This window comes from Trachemys scripta, unplaced genomic scaffold (assembly GCF_013100865.1).
Source record: "Trachemys scripta elegans isolate TJP31775 unplaced genomic scaffold, CAS_Tse_1.0 scaffold_30, whole genome shotgun sequence".
Classification (NCBI taxonomy): Eukaryota; Metazoa; Chordata; order Testudines; family Emydidae; genus Trachemys; species Trachemys scripta.
The window spans coordinates 352,187-370,295 of NW_023260516.1; the positions used below are offsets into that span (position 1 = coordinate 352,187).

Consider the following 18,109-nt stretch of genomic DNA (forward strand, 5'->3'; position numbering starts at 1 on the left):
GGGATGGGGAGCCCGGGGGGGGTCCCCTGCCCCTCACCTGTGGTGCAGTGACTGCCCCAGGGCAGCAGAAGCAGCAGGAGGAGGGGGGCACCGTGGGGCATGACGGGCGGGGTCCTGCGACGTCCCTGTGAAGCCAGTGCCCCCGAGGCCTGGGTATATATCGCCCCCGCCCCCTGGTTATCGATTAACCACCCCTCGCCAGGGGACTCTGACCTCCCGGCCAGGCACGCAGCAGCAAAACAGCCCCACGTCACTGCGGAGAACCCAGGAGTCCTGGCTCCCAGCCTCCCCGTTCTAACTACTAGTCCCCGCTCCCTGCCCAGAGCCCCGGAGAGAACCCAGGAGTCCTGGCTCCCAGCCCACCAGTTCTAACTACTAGTCCCCGCTCCCTGCCCAGAGCCCCGGAGAGAACCCAGGAGTCCTGGCTCCCAGCCACCTCACTCCTCTTTCCTCCCCGTAGCCTCCCAGAGCTGGGATCTGGGGGATCTGAGGGGATCCCGGATCTGGGGGGGGGATTCGAGTGTCAGGACGGTGGGGTTCTACATTTGGGGGTGTCCTCAGGCCCCCCCCCCGGGGGCCCCCCGCGGGGCCCCGCCCCTCCCCCCCCCNTTGGGGGTGTCCTCAGGCCCCCCCCAGGGAACGCCCCCCCGCCCCTTTCTCCTTTAAGGCCGACTCCTCCCCCCGGAGCCGTCAGAGACCCGCCTCCCCCCGCCCTGCTCTCCCCCCACAGCAGACACACGGCCCGACCGGCCGTCAGCTCCCCTACCGGCGCGCCCGTCCCCACCTCGGCCTCCTGCGGCGCCTGCTGGAAACCTCCGCTCCGCCGTCGCCTTCAGCCCTCCGGTCCCTGCCTCCTCTTCTATCCCTTCTTCTCTCATCCCTTCCATCCCTCCTTCTCTCTAACCCCCTATCCCTCGGTCCCCTGCCTCCTCTTCTACCTCCCCTGTTCTCATCCCTCCTTCTCTTTATCCCTTTCTCTCATCTCTCCCTCCCTTCCTTCTTTCTCTCTACCCCTCCTTCTCTCCCTCCATCCCTTGCCTCCTCTTCTATCTTCCCTGCTCTCATCCGTCCTTCTCTCATCCCTCCCTTCCTTCCTTCTCTCCACTCCTCCTTCTCCCCTTCTCTCCATCCATCCTCTACCTTCTCTCTATTCCCCCATCTCCCCTTCTCTCCATCTCTTCTCTCATCCCCCCCTTCCTTCCTTCTCTCATCCCTCCGTCCCCTGCCTCTTCCCCTTCTCTCCCTCCCTCCCCTCTCTGCCTCCTCTTCTCTCCAACTCTCCTCTCCCTCCTGCACCCCTCCGTCCCCCCCCGCCTTCTCTCTTCCCCTCTCTGTTCTGTGCATCCCTCCATCCCTTCGACCTCCCTTCTTTGCATTCATCCCTCCTCTCTATTCACTCCTCCATCCACCCAGTCCCTCCCTTCCCTCCATCCCTCCAGGGCCCCTTCCTCTTTTTGTCCTTCTTCCCCCCGCCCGAGGCTGGGGGGCCCAGGTGGGGCCATGGCGCTGGTCACCTCGCCCACCGAGCTGGAGTGCCTGACCAAGCCGCTCTTCTGCCGCAAGGGGGCGCTGCGCCAGAAACTGATCCACGAGGTCAAGAGCCACAAATTCACGGCGCGATTCTTCAAGCAGCCCACGTTCTGCAGCCACTGCACGGACTTCATCTGGTGAGACCCCCCCAGTATCCCCCAACTCCATTCTCTTCCCCCCCCCATGAGTTTGCTGCTGCCACCCTTCCTTTAGTCTTAGCATATCTGGAGGGACTGGTTGGTTCAGAGCCTGGGACAGAACCCAGGAGTCCTGGCTCCCAGCCTCCTACTTTGTGGCATAGCAGATGTTGGGGGAGGCGAGGAGTGGGGCGCATGTTAAATATGTGTATTGGGGTGCACTGAGTGTGGGCAGCTCACTGCAGCGGTGAGGTCCAAAGTAACATTGTGTTGCTCTCTTGCTTTCAGGGGGATCGGGAAGCAGGGACTGCAGTGTCTAGGTAAGAGACCCCCAGCCGGCAGGGTCAGTGACCCCCCTGCTCCACTGAGAGCCATGCTCGGGGGGAGACCGTCACTCCCACTCTCAGCCTTGGGGTCCTCTCTTCTGGCTACTGGTGATGGTATAACCAGCCCCCGCGCCGCACCCCAGATGTGGTCGCATGTCGGCGGGTTGGGAGGGGAACATTGCCGCCCGTTCCCAGCACAGAGCCCCATGGCGCTCTAGGCTCTGAACTAGATTTCTTGACTCCGGCTATTTTAGGGACTGGCTGGAAAATTCTGTTTCTGTTTTTAAAACGCCCCAAAATAGCTAATACCGGGTGACCTTTCAAATGCTTGATGCTTTATTCCTTAAGCTTCTTTGACACCTGGGAGCCAGGACTCCTGGGCTCTCTTCCTGGCTTTGGGAGGGGAGCGGGGTCTAGTGGTTAGAGCAGGGGAGCCAGGACTCCTGGGTTCTTTCCCTGGCTCTGGGAGGTGAGTGGGGGCTAGCGGTTAGAGCAGGGGAGCCAGGACTCCTGGGTTCTCTCCAGTGATGTGGGATTGTTTTGCTCTTGGGTGTCTGGCCAGGAGGTCAGAGTCCCTGAGCCAGGGATGGGGGGCGGCTTTGGCATCAGCCTTGCTGGGTTAGAGCAGAGGGGTGGCTGGGAGCCAGGACGCCTGGGTTCTCTGCCTGGCTCTGAGCAGAGAGTGTGTATTTGTGGGGGCTGGGAGTGGAGGATCTGGGGGTTTTGTGTTTAGGGGAGTTCTGTGGGGGTTATGGGGTATCGGGGGGGGGGCTTCGTGCGGGGTAGGAGGCCTGTGGGGCTAGCTGGGCGGCTGTGTAGGGGATCTGGGGGTTCTGGATGGGGTGGGGAGATTTCTTCCTGCCTCCCCCCTCCTGCAGGTAGGTGTGTGTGTGGGGGGGCGGGGGATAATGGGGAAATCCCCATATGCTCCGAATGGGGGTGTGGCTCTGCAGTTGATTGGTCGGTGATGAACTGGGGGAGCGGTTGCCAAGCGATGAACAGCTCTGGGCAGGGTGGGCGGGAGGGGGGGTTCCTGCCAGTCCTAGAGTGGGTGGGGGCAGAGTTTTTAGGGGACTCTGCCCCTCCCCCAGCTGGCAACGTGAGGCCCAGTGTGGTGGGGGCGGGATATGAGTGTTAAGTGGTTGGGGGGGGGGGACCAAATGGATGGGATGGGGGTGGTTCTTAGAGTGTCCTCTAAGAGGGGGTCGTGTGTGGAGGGGGCCATGATGGGGGAAACATGCACATGGGGGTGGTTGGAGGGGGGTGTGACGGGTGGATGGGGGTGTGTGCACATGGGGCTGGGGGTGACAGTGGGTGGGGGGTGTGTGCTCATGAGGTGGGTCAAGGGGGGGCGTGACGGGTTGTGCATGGTGATGGGGAGGAAGTCTGTGGTGGTGGATGTATTTGGGGGCGGGTGTGCAAGAGCAAGTGGGGTGTTAGTGTCAAGCTGCCGGGGCTGTGTACGAGTGTGTCAAGGTGTGGGGATAGGTGTGCAGGTGCCGAGATGGCACGTGGGGTGTGTGTGACACAGACACCCTTGCACAAGTGTGTGGCCGGAGGCTAGGTGGGGGTGCCTTTACACACTGGTGGGGTTGGGTGCATGTGGAGACTGTTGGCGCGACTGGCTAGACATGTCGGCGGTGGGCATGAGTGTGCTGACTTTTGCACACGTGTGTGTTGGTGCAGCAAGGTAGAGCTGGTGGGCGCAGATCTGTGGGATTGGTGGCTGGGCGTGTGAATGGGTGTGCATTTGCATGAGTGTGCATCTGTATGAGTGTATGCATTTGCACAAGGATGCAGGGTATGTGCACTAGTGTGTAAATTTGCACACATGCAGGGGTTGCACAAGTATGCACGTTTGCACATATGCACAGGAGTATGCAGGTGAATGTGTGCATATGCACAAGTGCATGCCTTTGCACAAATGTGTGGTGTCTGCATTTGCACGAGTGTGTGCATGTTTGTGTGCATTGGGCTGCGTGGATTGAGGTGTGCAAGCAGACCCTTTGTATTAGTGCAGCAGTGCGGGGGAAAGGTGCGCACGAGGCAGGGGTGCGTTTGCACGAGCGTAGCTGGGTGTGCACGGGGATGGCCCTGGGGTGTGGAGCATTTCTGGGGTGTGTGCAGGGGTGGGTGTGCAGGAGGCAGTGTCAAGGTGGGTCGTGATTGGGGGGGAGCGTGCAGACGGGGTGTGTGGAGGGAAGAATGGCAGGGGGCATGTATTTGCCCCAGGGTACGGCTGGTGCGTGTGGCTATGTGGGGCGGGACTCTGGATGGACTCTGGGCAGGGGGAGCTCAGGGTGCCTCCTGGATCCTCGGCCCCCTGGGAGACAGGCAGAGCCGGGGTGGCTGGTGGTAGCGGTGGGATGCAGCAGGTTCCCAGACACCCACCCCCCTCCCTTCACTTTTTGGTGCAGCTGGCCAGGGGGAGGCAACGTGGGGGAGCTGTTGCCATGGGAGCCATCAGGCAAGTCCCAAAGGGGGGATTGTTCATTGCATCCCCCTCCCTCGTAGGTAATGAGTTTGCTTCGTCCCAGCCCAGATCCCTGGGGGCCCCCATCACTCCCCACCCGGGGCAGAAAGCTTGACTGAGGGTGGGAGCCAGGACTCCTGGGTTCTATCCCTGGCTCTGGGTCTAGCAGTGGGAGCAGGGAGCAGCCCGTGTGGCATGGGGGGGCTGGATGGCTCCGAGGATGCAGGGAGAAGCCCCCCCCACTCCCCCCCAAGTCCAATCTGCCGCCCCCCCAGCTCCTGGCACTTGTGGTTTCTGCTCCTGCCTGTTTCCATGGAGACCCGTCTTCCAAATCTCCCCGTCTCGCTCCTTGGAGCCTTAAGATGCTGCGGGAGGGGGAAGGGGAGAGAAACGACCCCCCCCCCAAGCTGTCCTCTGCCCCCCTGAGCCGTCCCCCCGACTCGTCCCTCAGCCTCCCCCCGACCAGTCCCATCAACTCCCCCCGACTCCCCCGATCTGCCCCCCCGACTCCCCGAACCTGTCCCCTCGATTCCCCCCGACTCCCCGACCTGTCCCCTCAACTCTCCCCGACCCATCCCCTCAACTCCCCCCGACCCGTCCCTGAGCCTTCTCCTGACCTGTCCCCCGGACTCCCCTTACCTGTCCCCAGACCCATCCCCTCAACTCCCCCGACTTGTCCCTGAGCCTTCTCCCGACCCGTCCCCAACTCCCCCAACCCGTCCCCCTGACTCATCCCTGAGCCTTTTCCTGATCCGTCCCCCCCAAATCATCCCGATTCCCCTGACCTGTCCCCCTGACTCCCCCAACTCCCCAGACCTATCCCCTCAACTCCCCCCGACTCCCCCAACCTGTCCCCCAAAACTCCCCTGAACCCCTGAATCTTCTCCTCAACCCCCCGAAACATCCCTCCCAAACTTACCCCCGACCCCACAGAACCTTCCCTCCCAACCTCAGCCCTGCCCCCAAAATTCACCCCCAAACCTTCCCCCAACATGCCGAGCCTTCCCCCCCAAATGCACCCCTACCCCCAAACCCGTCCCCTACTCCTCCAGCTGGCCTGTCCCTCTGGTGCTGGCTGTCCCAGGGTTGTGGGGGGCCCGCCCCCCACAGCAGAGAGAAGGTGCTATAAACCTACAAATCTAGGGGTCCGTTGATCCAGGATTTCCCTGCCCTAAATCTGGGCTCTGGGAGGGGTCTGAATGGGGCGGGGTTTGGGGGGGTGTCACAGCACTGTCCTGAACTTGCTCTGCTAACGGCTCTCTTTGCCTCCCCATTTGCCCCCCCCCCAAGTCTGCAGCTTCGTGGTACACAAACGGTGCCATGAATTTGTCACCTTCGAATGCCCTGGAGCCGGGAAAGGACCCCAGACAGATGTGAGTGACAGATGGTTGCCAGGACGCCTGGGTTCTCTCCCCAGCTCTGGGGGGGGGGTGGGGTCTAGTGGTTAGAGCGGGGATGGGGGGCCGGGGCAGGGAGCCAGGACACCTGGGTTCTGTCCCTGGCTTTGGAGGAAATACTTTGGTGGGGAAGGAGGCAGCTCCGCCCCCACCCCCCAGGTGAGCGTCCCAATTTCACGGGCTATTTTTACTGCCCGAGTGGGGGGCGGAGCACGGTGGAAACCACGGACACGGCCCAGATTCTACTGTCCTTGGCCTGGAAAGGGGGAAGGAGGAAGGGAGGTGAAAGAGAAGAGGGCGGGAGGGAAAGGAAGCGGGAATGTCGTTAGCAGTCGTATCCCTTCCATGCACACTCCCCACCCAGGTTCATACTCCTTCCTTGCACACACACATGCCTGCCGTGTGCAACTCCCCCTTGGGCACCTGTGCAAGGCTCTCTGCAAGCTCACATTCCCCCTTTGCACGCTCACCCCGTGCTAGCTCACCTCTGCATGCACACACAAGTGCTCGTGCAGTTCCCTGGGCAAGCTCACATTCACACCCCTTGCACGCACCTGCACATTTGCACCCTCTCCGTGGAAACTCACATTTGCACACGCAGATATGCTAGTGCATCCCTTTGTGCAAGCTCCCATATGCACGCTTAGACAGACATATGCACATTCTGCCCTTTGCACATGGATGCCCACTCCCCATACAAGCTCACATTTGCACACACACTTGTGCTATTCCTTGTGCAAGCTCATGCTTACATTCCTTGCACATTCACACAAATGCACACCCTCCATGCAAGCTCACATGTGCGTGTGCACACACACACACATATATACCATATTCAAGCTCTCTTGTGCACATCTAGATGCGTGTGCATGCATCAATGCAAGTTGTGCACACTCGGGATGCTGACACACACTTGTGCATGCTCCATCCTTTGCACATCCACACCCACTCCCCATTCAAGCTCCTATTTGCACACTCCCATGTGTGCAATTCCCTGTGCAAGCTCACGTTAACACCCCTTGCACATGCATACAAATGCAAGCCTTTTGTGCAAGCTCACATGGGTACGTGGACACACGCTCACGCCTGCCCTGTGCTAGCTCACGTCTGCACGCTTCGACACACTTGTGCACACGCCCGTTCCCCGTGACAGCTCCCGTGCGCACACTCGGACATGCCCTTGGGTGAGAACGTTCATCCTCCCGCTTGCACCTCTGGTCTTTGCGGCTAGCCTTGCACGCCCCCCGTGCAAACTCACACTCGGTGCCTGCACAGAGCGTGAGCTCGCACCCCCCTCGCCTGCGCACGGGGGGGGGGCTCTGATCTATCTGCTCCCCCTCCCCAGGACCCCCGGAACAAGCACAAATTCAAGACCCACAGCTACAGCAGCCCGACCTTCTGCGACCACTGCGGCTCCCTGCTCTACGGGCTGGTGCACCAGGGCATGAAGTGCTCTTGTGAGTGGGGGGGCGGGAGCAAGGTGGGGGGATGGGAAGGGGCAGGGGTGAGCCGGGAGGGGGTGGGAGCAAGGCCTTGGAGAATGGGGGGCAGTGGGTGTGAGGTCTGGGGGGAGGGGGGCAGAGAGGGGGTGGGAGCGAGGCCTGGGGGCTGTGGCGGGTTGGGAGCAAGATTTGGGAGTGAGGTCAAACGGGCGGGAGAGACCAGAGAGCAAGGCCTGGGGGTTACGGGGGGGGAGCCAGATGTGCGGTGGGGGTGGGTTGCAGGGGGAGGGGCAAGGCCTGGGGGCGGGAGTGAGATGTGGGGGAGGGGCAAGGCATGGGGGTGGGGGAGCGAGATGTGGGATGGGGGTGGGTTGTGGGGGGAAGGGCAAGGCCTGGGTGTGGGGGAGGGAGCGAGATGTGGGGGAGGGGCAAGGCATGGGAGTGGGGGAGTGAGATGTGGGGTGTGGGTGGGTTGCAGGAAGGAGGGGCAAGGCCTGGGGGTGGGCGGGAGCGAGATATGGGGGAGAACAAGGCCCAGGGGCAGGTGGGGGGAGGTACCAACCCTGGCGTTAGGGCTGTGGGGGGGGGGCAGCCTAGGGGCGAGAACCCTTTTCCCCCCTCAATCTCCGGCGCCCCCCGCAGGCTGCGAGATGAACGTGCACAAGCGCTGTGTGCAGAGTGTGCCAAGCCTGTGCGGGGTGGATCACACGGAGCGCCGCGGCCGCCTGCAGCTCCGCATCGAGACGCTCGGCGGGGAAGAGATCCGCGTCTTCGGTACGGGGACTTGGGGGGTGGGTTTGGAATTTTCGGCTTGCCCCAGATGACGTCCGGGCCCGCCCAGGGCAGATCTCCGTCGAATTCGGCCGAGAGTCGGACTCGAACCGACGGTGCCTGGCTGGAGCTTGGGCCCTGCCGTGGTGTAGACGCTACCTACGCCGCTGGAGGGGGTTTCTCCTGGCCGCTGCCCCCAGCTGGCTTTGCTCCGGCGCTCGGACCTGTCTATTCCACAGGCCTCGGCTTTGGCCATCACCGGGTCTCCCCACGGAGACCCCCAGGGGCCGGGCGCTTGTCGGGGCTGCCATGCTGTGGGGGCAAAGTGGGTGCTGGGGTTGGGGCCCCGAGGCCCTGGCTAGAACGGATCAGCTTGGGAAAGAGGCTGGGGGTGGAGTGGGGGGCTGTGTCCTGGGTGCCCCAGCTCTGATCACCGCAAATTTGGATCCCTGACTTACCCCTCCTGCCTCTCGCCCCCCCAAACACAGCAAAGTTCAAGGCAACCCGAGTGCCCGTGTGGGGTTCAGAGCCTCCGTCGGCCGCCAGCCAGAGGGAGCTTCTCAGCCGCAGCACAGCAGGGCTGGCACCCCCAGCTGTCAGTCTGTCTGTCCCTCCAACCCCCCCCCCCCGTCCATCTGTCTGTCCCTCCAACCCCTCCCCCGCATCTGTCTGTTTGTCTCTCTGATCCCCCACCGCATCTGTCTCTATCTATCTATCTATCCATCCATCCTCCCATCTCTCTGCCCATCCATCCGTTCATCACCCTCCTCCTCTCTAGCCAGGCATCCCTCCCCACACACCCCATCCCCATCTATCCCTCTTTTAGTGGCTAACGTTGCCACCTAGTGGTGGGATTTCGCTTTGCAATGGGTGGCCGGGAGCGGGGCAGGGGTGGGGATTTGCTCAGTAGGGGGCTCTCTCCTGGCGGTCACTGCCAGCCCCAGGGGGCGCTGTGCTGCGTCGCCAGGTGCTCTCAGCCTGTCTGGTGGGTTGGATCGGGAGGGGCTGGGAGCCAGAACTCCTGGGTTTTCTCCCTGGTGTGGAAGGGGAGTGGGGGCTAGTGGTTAGAGCAGGGGGCTGGGAGCCAGGACTCCTGGGTTCTATTCCCGGCTCTGCAGCTCAGCACTCTCCTCCTCTCCCCTTCACACCCTCCCTCGCACTCTCGCGCTCCCAGTGGGAGCATGTAGGAGGTGGAAAGAAACCCGTCCAGCCATGCTTACATAACGGGAATTCCTTGGCAGCTCCCTGCACGCCGTCCTCCGCCACCACCACCACAGTCCTGCTCCCCCCGGGCCAGGGTGTGGGCAGGAGGGCACGGGATACCACAGCGTGTACACTGCCGTCTGGGATCAACATAACACAGTCAGCAGTGGAGAGAGAACCCAGGAGTCCTGGCTCCCAGCCACCCCCCTCCCTCCCTTTCTAACCACTAGACCCCACTCCCATCCAGAGCCAGGCAGAGAACCCAGGAGTCCTGGCTCCCAGCCCCCCCTCCGCTCTAACCACTAGACCCCACTCCCCTTGCTGGGCTGGGGATGGAACCCAGGAGTCTGGGCTCCCAGCCCCCGCTCCTAGAAGGGGGTCAGACTGAGCTCTGAGTGCCACGTGCTGATCTGTGGACCCTCCCCCCCAGTGGGTGAGGCCCGGAACCTCATCCCCATGGACCCCAATGGGCTGTCGGACCCCTACGTGAAGCTGAAGCTCATTCCGGACCCCAAGAACGTGAGCAAGCAGAAAACCCGGACTGTGAAATCCACTCTGAACCCCGTGTGGAACGAGACCTTCCTATTGTGAGTGCCCCGGGCACGGGCGGGCAGGTGGGCGTGGGGATGTGCCTGGGACGCGCCTGGACTGGAGATATGGGGGTCCTACAGCTCCCAGGGTGTCTGGACACAGCCACGAAACATGGGCCTGCCGGAGCTCCCACAGGTGTCTGTATCCTAACCCCCCCCAAGTACTCTCCCCATGTACCCAGAGTGCCCCCCCTCCTCTTCTGGGGTTGGGGGGACAGTAGCCCCCCCCAGTCAGCCACGATCCCTCCTCCCCCCAAAATAAACCAGGATTCTGTAGCCCCTCTAAAGCAGTCCGATCCACTCCTGAAGATTCCCCCCCTGCCCTGGCAGCAGCAATAGTAGGGCTTTTATCCACACACCTTGTCCAGAGGGCAAACATTCACCCCCACCCCCCACTTAAAGGGGCAGGCGGCTGGGTCAGTGGTTTAATCCCCCTCCCCTTGTGTCCCCCCCCCCCCAGCACGCTGAGGCCGGGAGATGTGGAGCGGCGGCTGTCCGTCGAGGTGTGGGACTGGGACCGCACCTCACGCAATGACTTCATGGGAGCCATGTCCTTCGGCGTGTCGGAGCTGCTCAAGGGACACGCGGACGGATGGTAAGTGGGGGGGGGGGGCTGCACCCGGGGCGGGCGTGCAGGGGAGGAGGGAAGCCAGGCCCATGGCTTACTCTCGCTCTCTCTCTCCACCGTTCTGTCTGTTTGGGTATTTGTCTGCGCCCGGTGGCTGTGCCCGGCTGCCTCGGCGCTGCCGCATCCCCGTGCTCCCTCCCCGTGCGGTTCTTGCACCGCTGGCCTTTCCACCTGCGTCCTCTCTGCACTCGCGGCTTTCATTTTCTTTGCACTGTCACACTTCTTTGCACACGTGCACTCCGTGTTTCTTTCTTTGCACATGTTTGCACTTGGTTTTCTTTGCACCCCTTCACTTTTACTTTCTTTGCATACTTTCACTTTTTCTTTGCACTCCTTTCTTTGCACATTCTCACTTTCTTTCTTCTCACTTTCATTGCACCCCTTCACTTTTTCTTTCTTTGTGCTCTTTCACTTTCTTTGCATACTTTCACTTTTCCTTTGCACGCCTCTCTTTGCACACTTTCACCTTTTCTTTCTTCCCCCTTTCACTTTCTTTGCATACTTTCATTTTTTCTTCTCACTCCTTTCTTTGCACACTTTCACTCTTTGCGCTCCTTTGTACACTTTCCCTTTTTTCTTTGCACCCTCCTTTCTTTCTTTTGCACTTTTCTTTCTTTCTTCCCCTGCCCCCCCCCCCCCCCCCCCCCCCCCGGTGTTGTGCCTGTCTCTGTCCCTGTCTCAGGTACAAGTTACTCAACCAGGAGGAGGGGGAGTATTACAATGTCCCTGTGGCTGATGCCGAAAATTGTGGGCTGCTGCAGAAATTTGAGGTAACCCCTCCCCCAAAGCTCTCCTGTTCCTGCCCCGCTGGCTAAGCAGGGTCGGGCCAGTTCAGTTATTGGATGGCAGACTGAGAAACTCCCACGTGCTGCAGGGAGCGGGGGGCGGGGGGGGGACTGGCCCCATTGCCCCAGCACAGCACTAGGGGGCGCTGGGCTGCAGGGAGTGGGGTGGGGAGCTCGGCAGGGGGTGCTGTACCACAGGGACCCCATCTTTCAGCTGTGACATAACCCCCCCAAAGCCCAGAGGACTGTGGAGTCAGGGCATGAATCCCGGTGCCCGGGGACAGATTCCCGGTCCGGCCTCCCTTCCTCCTTGTCCCCAGCAGCGGTGGGGCCTCCTGGGCTGGGGGACGCGGCGTTCGGTCACTGACCCTCTCCCCCCTCTCTTGCAGGCCTGTAACTACCCCCTGGAGCTGTACCAGGTAATGTCTGGGGCGCGGGGGGAGGGGGCGGGGATGGTCTGGGTGGCTGTTCCCCCTCTCTCCAGCAGAGGGAAGCAAAGAGCCTCAAGCCAACCCCAGTGGGGCACAGGGTCTAGTGGTTAGAGCAGGGGGGGCTGGGAGCCAGGACTCCTGGGTTCTCTCCCCACTCTCTCTGTGTCACTCTCCTGGCCTCATTGGTCTCACACTTCCTGGGGTTCCCAATCCCCCCCCCTTTGAGTATTTCTTTAATCAACTCCTGTTGCTTGGAAACAGTCTTTGAGGTTCCGGGGGTGGGGCTTGTTGTTGGGGGGGCAGTGACCGGAGCTGTCTGGCACAGGTGGGCAGAGTCAGGGCCAGTTTGGGGGATCCCTGCTCTCTGGGTTTGGGGGGACCCCAGTGAATCCCCCTCTGTGGGGAGGTGGGTAAAGGGGTGGGGGAAGGTTTGGGAGGGTGCAACTCCCCCATGGGGTGCAGTTGTGCAAGGGGGGGCTGCCTCTGGGGGAGAGACCCTGGACTGTGATTCCCCCCCACTCTGTCCCCAGGCACCCCACCCCCACCCTGGCCCCCAACAGCTTCCTGACTCCCCGCTGTGTGCCTGCCCCATTCACTCCCTGTCCTGTCACCCCGAACCCCACAACTAGCCCTTCCCACAGCACCTCTGCCCCTGTTCCCATCATGGTGCCCCCACACCCTGAGCCACATGACTGCCCCATTCCCCTCCCCCCACCCTCCAGCTCTCCTCGCAGAGGTGGATTAAGGTTTCCTGGGGCCCTGGGCCAGAGCAAGTGGGGGGAGGGGGCCTGGGCCAGAGCAAGTGGGGGGCCCCTCCCTGCCCCTGTTCCGCCCCTTCTGCTGGTGGCCACGCCCACGGCCCCACCCCTTTCGGCCCCTTCCCCGGGGTCCCGCCCCTATTCCACCCATGGTCCCGCCCCATTCTGCCCCCCCCACCCCCCGCTGCAGCCCTGCAACTTGTTTGCTCCTTTCTCCCCCCCTGTCCCCCTCCCCAAGACCGGAGAAGCTCTGGCCCCTGCCCTGTGCTGCTGCCGCCGACCGGGGTCGGGGCTCCAGGCTTCCCCTGCCCGGGAGCAGATTTTCTCCAGGGCCCCAGTGTCGACCCAGTGGCTACTGCCCCCCCCCCCCCCCCCCCCCCCCCCCCCCCTGCTTCCCCCCCCCCCAAGGCTGGGGCTAGCCGCTCACCGTGCCCCATCTCTGCCCCCCACAGAAGGTGCGCCACGGCCCGGGCCCCTCGCCCACCCCCAGCCCCACGGACTCCAAGCACGGCAGCTTCTTCGGGACCAGCCGCTTCCACATCTCCGACTTCAACTTCCTCATGGTGCTGGGGAAGGGCAGCTTCGGCAAGGTGAGGGTGCCCCGGACACCTGGGTTCTCTGCCCAGCTCTGGGAGGGGCGTGGGGGCTGGTGGGTTAGAGCCGTAGGGGCTGGGAGCCAGGATGCCTGGGTTCTCTCCCCGGCTCTGGGAGGGGAGTGGGGTCTGGTGGTTGGATCGGGGGCACTACCTCCGGGGCGATGTAGTCGGGGTCCCGCAGAAGGTCCGGATGGTCGCTCTGGGGAAGACGTTCTCCCTGCATATCCCCAAAGCTGTGATCTTAGAGTGGCCCTTGACCTCCTGAAGTAGAGAGACAACCAGGCCCTTGCCTCAGGGGGGCGCTGGCTCCCATCCAGCCCAAGGGCAGGGACTGGCTGGCTCAGGGGGGCAGGGAATGGGGCACGGGGCCTTTTCCCTCTATGGGGCGTCGAGTCCCACCTGGCCCTGGGCAGGGACTGGCTGGTTCAGGGGGTGGGGAATGGGGCACAGGGCCTCTCCCCTCTAGGGGACACCAGCTCCCACCTGGCCCCAGGGCAGGGACTGGCTGGCTCAGGGCTGTGGCCCCCCCCCAGGTGATGCTGGCCGAGCGGCGGGGCACGGACGAGCTCTACGCCATCAAGATCCTGAAGAAGGACGTGATCATCCAGGACGACGACGTGGAATGTACCATGGTGGAGAAACGGGTCCTGGCGCTCAGCGACCGGCCACACTTCCTCACCCAGCTGCACTCCACCTTCCAGACCACGGTACCCCCCGGGGCGGCGGGATACCGGGGTAGATGGGCCTGTGGGGCTGATCCAGGGGGCAGGGAGGGGGCGGGATACCGGGGTAGATGGGCCCGGGGGCTGATCTGGGGGCTAGGGACGGGGTGGGATACCGGGGTAGGTGGGCCCGTGGGGTTGTTTGGGGGGGCAGGGACGGGGCGGGATACTGGGGTAGATGGTCCTGGGGGTCTGTTCTGTCCCCCACGGCCCCGTCTCACTCGCCCCGTCCAGGATCGGCTCTATTTCGTGATGGAATATGTCAATGGCGGAGATCTCATGTACCACATCCAGCAGGTCGGGAAGTTCAAGGAGCCTCATGCCATGTACGTGCACCCTGCCCCAGAGGGGCCGCATCCCAGCACCGGGCCAGGGGCCCCCAGATACCCAGCCCCCGCGCCCGCCCCAGAGGGGCCATGTTCCATCGCCGGGTCAGGGGTCCCCAGATACCCAGCCCCCGCGCCCCACCCCAGAGAGGCCTCATCCCAGCGCCAGGCCTGGGGTCCCTGGATACCCAGCCCCCGCGCCCACCCCAGAGGCAGTCGCATTCCGGCACCGGGCGAGGGGTCCCCGTGAAACACTCTGTGGCCATGGAGCAGCGAAGACATTGAAGGGACGTTGAAGGAGATGAAATGATTTTCCAAGTCACCTTTGATTGTTCTGTCCTCCCCCCCCCGACTCCCTCCCCCCTCCGGCTTGTAGGTTCTACGCAGCAGAGATCGCCATCGGCCTCTTCTTCCTGCACAACAAGGGCATCATCTATCGGTGAGTGGAAACTGCCTCTGCCGGGTTGTTGGCTACAGTCTCTGCTCCCCACCTGCCCTGGGGCCGGATGGGAGCCGGCGCCCCCTGGAGGCGAGAGCCCAGCCCTGTCTCTCCCCACAGGGATCTGAAGCTGGATAACGTGATGCTGGATGCCGAGGGCCACATCAAGATCACGGATTTCGGGATGTGCAAAGAGAACATCTTCCCCGGAGTGACCACCCGGACCTTCTGCGGGACCCCCGACTACATCGCCCCGGAGGTAGCACCCCTGATCCAGCCGCTAGACCCCACTCCCCTCCCAGAGCCGGGGAGAGAACCCAGGAGTCCTGGCTCCCAGCCCCCCCTGTTCTAACCACTAGACCCCACAGTCCAGATTGTACCGGGGGGGGTCACCCCCAGCCTTCCACGCCCAACCCGAGCACTTGGTTATGGAGGAATGGTGGGGGAGACCTCTGCTGGTGGGGATGGAGCTCCCCCAGCCACCCACCCCCGCTCTTCCCCCACCGCCCTGTTCCATGCCAGCCACTCAAAGGGACCGTGCAGTGCTGGGGGGGGTGCGGTACCAGGCCTGGACTGTTGAATTGCCCTGTGTCACGGACTCACAGATCGTGCCCACTCTTGGCCCCGTGCGGTCCGTGGGGGGTGCCCCTTTTAGTGAGACAGCCCTTCTCGGGGGTCCACTCTCTCTCGGGGTCAGGCCCCTCCACCTCCTGGAGCCGCACCTCTCGGAGACTTAGCATATCTGTCTCTCGCCGTGGGCCCCTTCAGGGATTCCACTCGCTCTGGATCTCCGGGGCCTCCACTCCCAGAGGGAATAATGCAACCCTGTTCTCTAGCTCGGAGAGACTCTCAGCCAGCGTAAAGCAGGAGGGTTTATTGAGCGTCTGAACACAGCACAGGAAACTCTCAGGGCCTCAGGCCTGGCCTCCCTCAGCACAGCACATCCCAGTCTCCCCTGCATCCAGGTGGACTCTGCCTGCTCCCCCTCTCCAGCCCAGAGCCCCCCTGCTCCCAGCTGGGCATCTGAGCTCCCTGGCTGCAAGCCCCGCCTCTGTCCATTGTCTTCTCTCCAGGTAAACAGGGTTGTAAACCGGGGCCTCCTCTCCTCACTTCTGTCCTCTGGCTGGAACCGGCTGGTTCAGTCACTGGGTCCTCACTCTGCAGCCCATTGTCCTCCCACTGGCCAGAACCGGCTGCAACTCCTGAGCTGAGTCTCCGGGCAGGGTCTCAGGTCACCGGTCGCTGGGGTATCCATCCTCCAGGCCATTGGCTGGGGTCACAAGTTCCGTTGCTGGTCCTCTGCAACAACAAACTCCCTCTCCCCTCACCTCGTTAAACCAGTAACACCCAGGGAAACTGAGTCCCACCCCCTCCGCATGCAAACCATTGAAACCCCATGGAAAACAAGAAACCCCCCCCCACTTCATCACACCCTGTCCCTTTAATTCTCTGCGGCGCCTCATACGCTGCTTTGCTAGAGACCAGCCGCCTCTCGGGGCTCTGCTCACCCGCAGCCCTCGCGATGTGGAGTCGCCCCCATCTGAGCTGCACGACTGTCTGCCCGCCACTGCTCTGCCCGCCACTGCTGTGCCCGCCACGCATGACGTACACACAGGGGGACACCCGCCAATTCCCCAGCCCCGGCCTTGCACCCCAGGCATGTGTCCTGCACTGCACCCATAACCGGTGCACGAATATGCCCCGGGGTGCAAATGTGCACCAGCCTTCGTTAACCTGAGGAGAGGTTTCCCGAGCGCTTCAGCCGAAACACACCAGCTTCGATACAAGAATAACACCCGTGTGGTACCTAGAGGAAGATCGATGCTTTTCAGCGATTAGATGAAAGTCCGAATTGGTTAGAAAAGAAATCCGCAAGCTCGTTCCTAAAGGTTACCCGGCTCAATAAGATTAGGAAGCAAACGGATTTCTCTCCCCCCAAAACCTGCTGCAGTCCATGTGCAAAGCCTTGCAGTTAGACCCACTCCCCTCGGTTCAGTGTCCTTCCGGTATTCATTGGCGTTATGAGCAGAGAGATGTAAGGTGAAGAGGGGAGGTCGTTTCTGTGTTATGTATTCTCCCTTCTTACGCTCCAGCCCCCTGTGCTGGAAAAGTCCTTGCTGGGTCATGGGGTTAGGCGGTGTCCTGGCATACGGGCTGTGCAATCGGTCCTTTATATGAATGGTACATTCTTTTGTTTATACCTTCCCTCCCTTTTTGTTGAATGTCTGAATAAACAGGTAATGGCTCCGACGAGCCAGTGTGCCTTTGTCTCTGAGAAACTGGCTTGTGGGTGTCACCCAGCATTACAACACATTTCAGTAATAATCATACCATAAAATCTTATAACTCCATATACAACGTTGGTACACAGTTTATCACAGGACAATGATGTTCAGCAGATTATGAGTTTTCAAATAATGCCTCACAAGGCATGCTTTGTACAAAATGTAACATAGCCATATGCAAGTAGTGAACATGGGGTACAGGGTGGCACAGTGGGTGTCTGCTTTTTGGAGGGTTGGTCTCCTGGCAGTGACTCCTTCCCACCCACCCCCCACATTATCTCCTAGGGTTGGGAGCTGGGGAGGGATAAACCAATGGGAGGGGCTGTAGCAACATTGGTCCTGCCTCCTGTGCTTTCGCACCGCCCCCCCCATTGCAGATGTTCTCTTCCCCCAAATCCCAGTTTGCTATGCCAGGTGGGGGATACTCTTAAAGGGGAAGTGCGCCTTTTAAATCTCCGTGTGTGTGTGTGTGTGTGTGTGTGGGACACTGTAGCTCACGGCTTATGCGGGGGAGTTTCCTCTGCCATAAGGTGGTTTCTCCCCGTCATGGAGTTGGGGGCCTGTGATACAGGGTTGGAACCTCCTAACTTGCCCCTGCTTTCTCCCTGCCCTAGATAATTGCCTACCAGCCCTACGGGAAGTCGGTGGATTGGTGGTCCTTCGGGGTGTTGCTCTATGAGATGCTAGCAGGGCAGGTAACTGGGGGGGGGGCGCTGGGGGCATAGATCCTATGGGGGGGCTGGGGGGGGTGAATCCTGGTGCTAGTACCCGGGGGGGAGGGGGAGGCTGGTGGGGCAGCCTGGCCTCAGTGCCCTGGGGTGGGCGGGGGGGGCAGATTCCGCTGGGGGGGGGGACTGGTTCTGATCCCCCCTGCTCTTCCCCCCCAGCCCCCTTTTGACGGGGAGGATGAGGACGAGCTGTTCCAGGCGATCATGGAGCACACGGTGTCCTACCCGAAGTCGCTGTCCCGCGAGGCCGTCTCCATCTGCAAAGGGGTGAGTGATATCTGGGGGGGCACCACCCTGGCCTTTGACCCCTGCAATTTCTGGGGGAGGGGCAGGCTGGGGTGAAGCCGTGGCGGGGGCGAGTTGGGGTGAGGGGAGGGTGCCCGCCCCCAAGGGGCTGGGAGGGGCGGATCAGCTGGTCCAGGGGTTCTGTGTGGCTGATGTCACCATGTTTTCCTCCCCCCACCCAGTTCCTCACCAAGCACCCCCTGAAACGCCTGGGCTCGGGGCCGGCCGGGGAGCAGGACATCCGGGAGCACGGCTTT

The 18,109-nt window shown here is 62.1% G+C and overlaps 1 protein-coding gene across 1 annotated transcript; it reads left to right on the forward strand.

The window, feature by feature from the left end:
- Positions 1-1,206: 1,206 nt before the first annotated feature.
- PRKCG (protein kinase C gamma) lies at positions 1,207-18,102 on the forward strand (the record flags this gene model as incomplete). Its single annotated transcript, XM_034757687.1, is given in 17 exon segments — positions 1,207-1,667; positions 1,956-1,987; positions 5,757-5,839; positions 7,209-7,320; positions 7,948-8,079; positions 9,710-9,866; positions 10,330-10,464; positions 11,180-11,267; positions 11,672-11,701; positions 12,924-13,061; positions 13,601-13,774; positions 14,024-14,115; positions 14,492-14,554; positions 14,675-14,813; positions 17,454-17,534; positions 17,727-17,834; positions 18,035-18,102. Coding segments are annotated over 17 exon segments (2,093 nt in total), but the record flags the coding sequence as incomplete, so codon positions are not given.
- Positions 18,103-18,109: the final 7 nt, after the last annotated feature.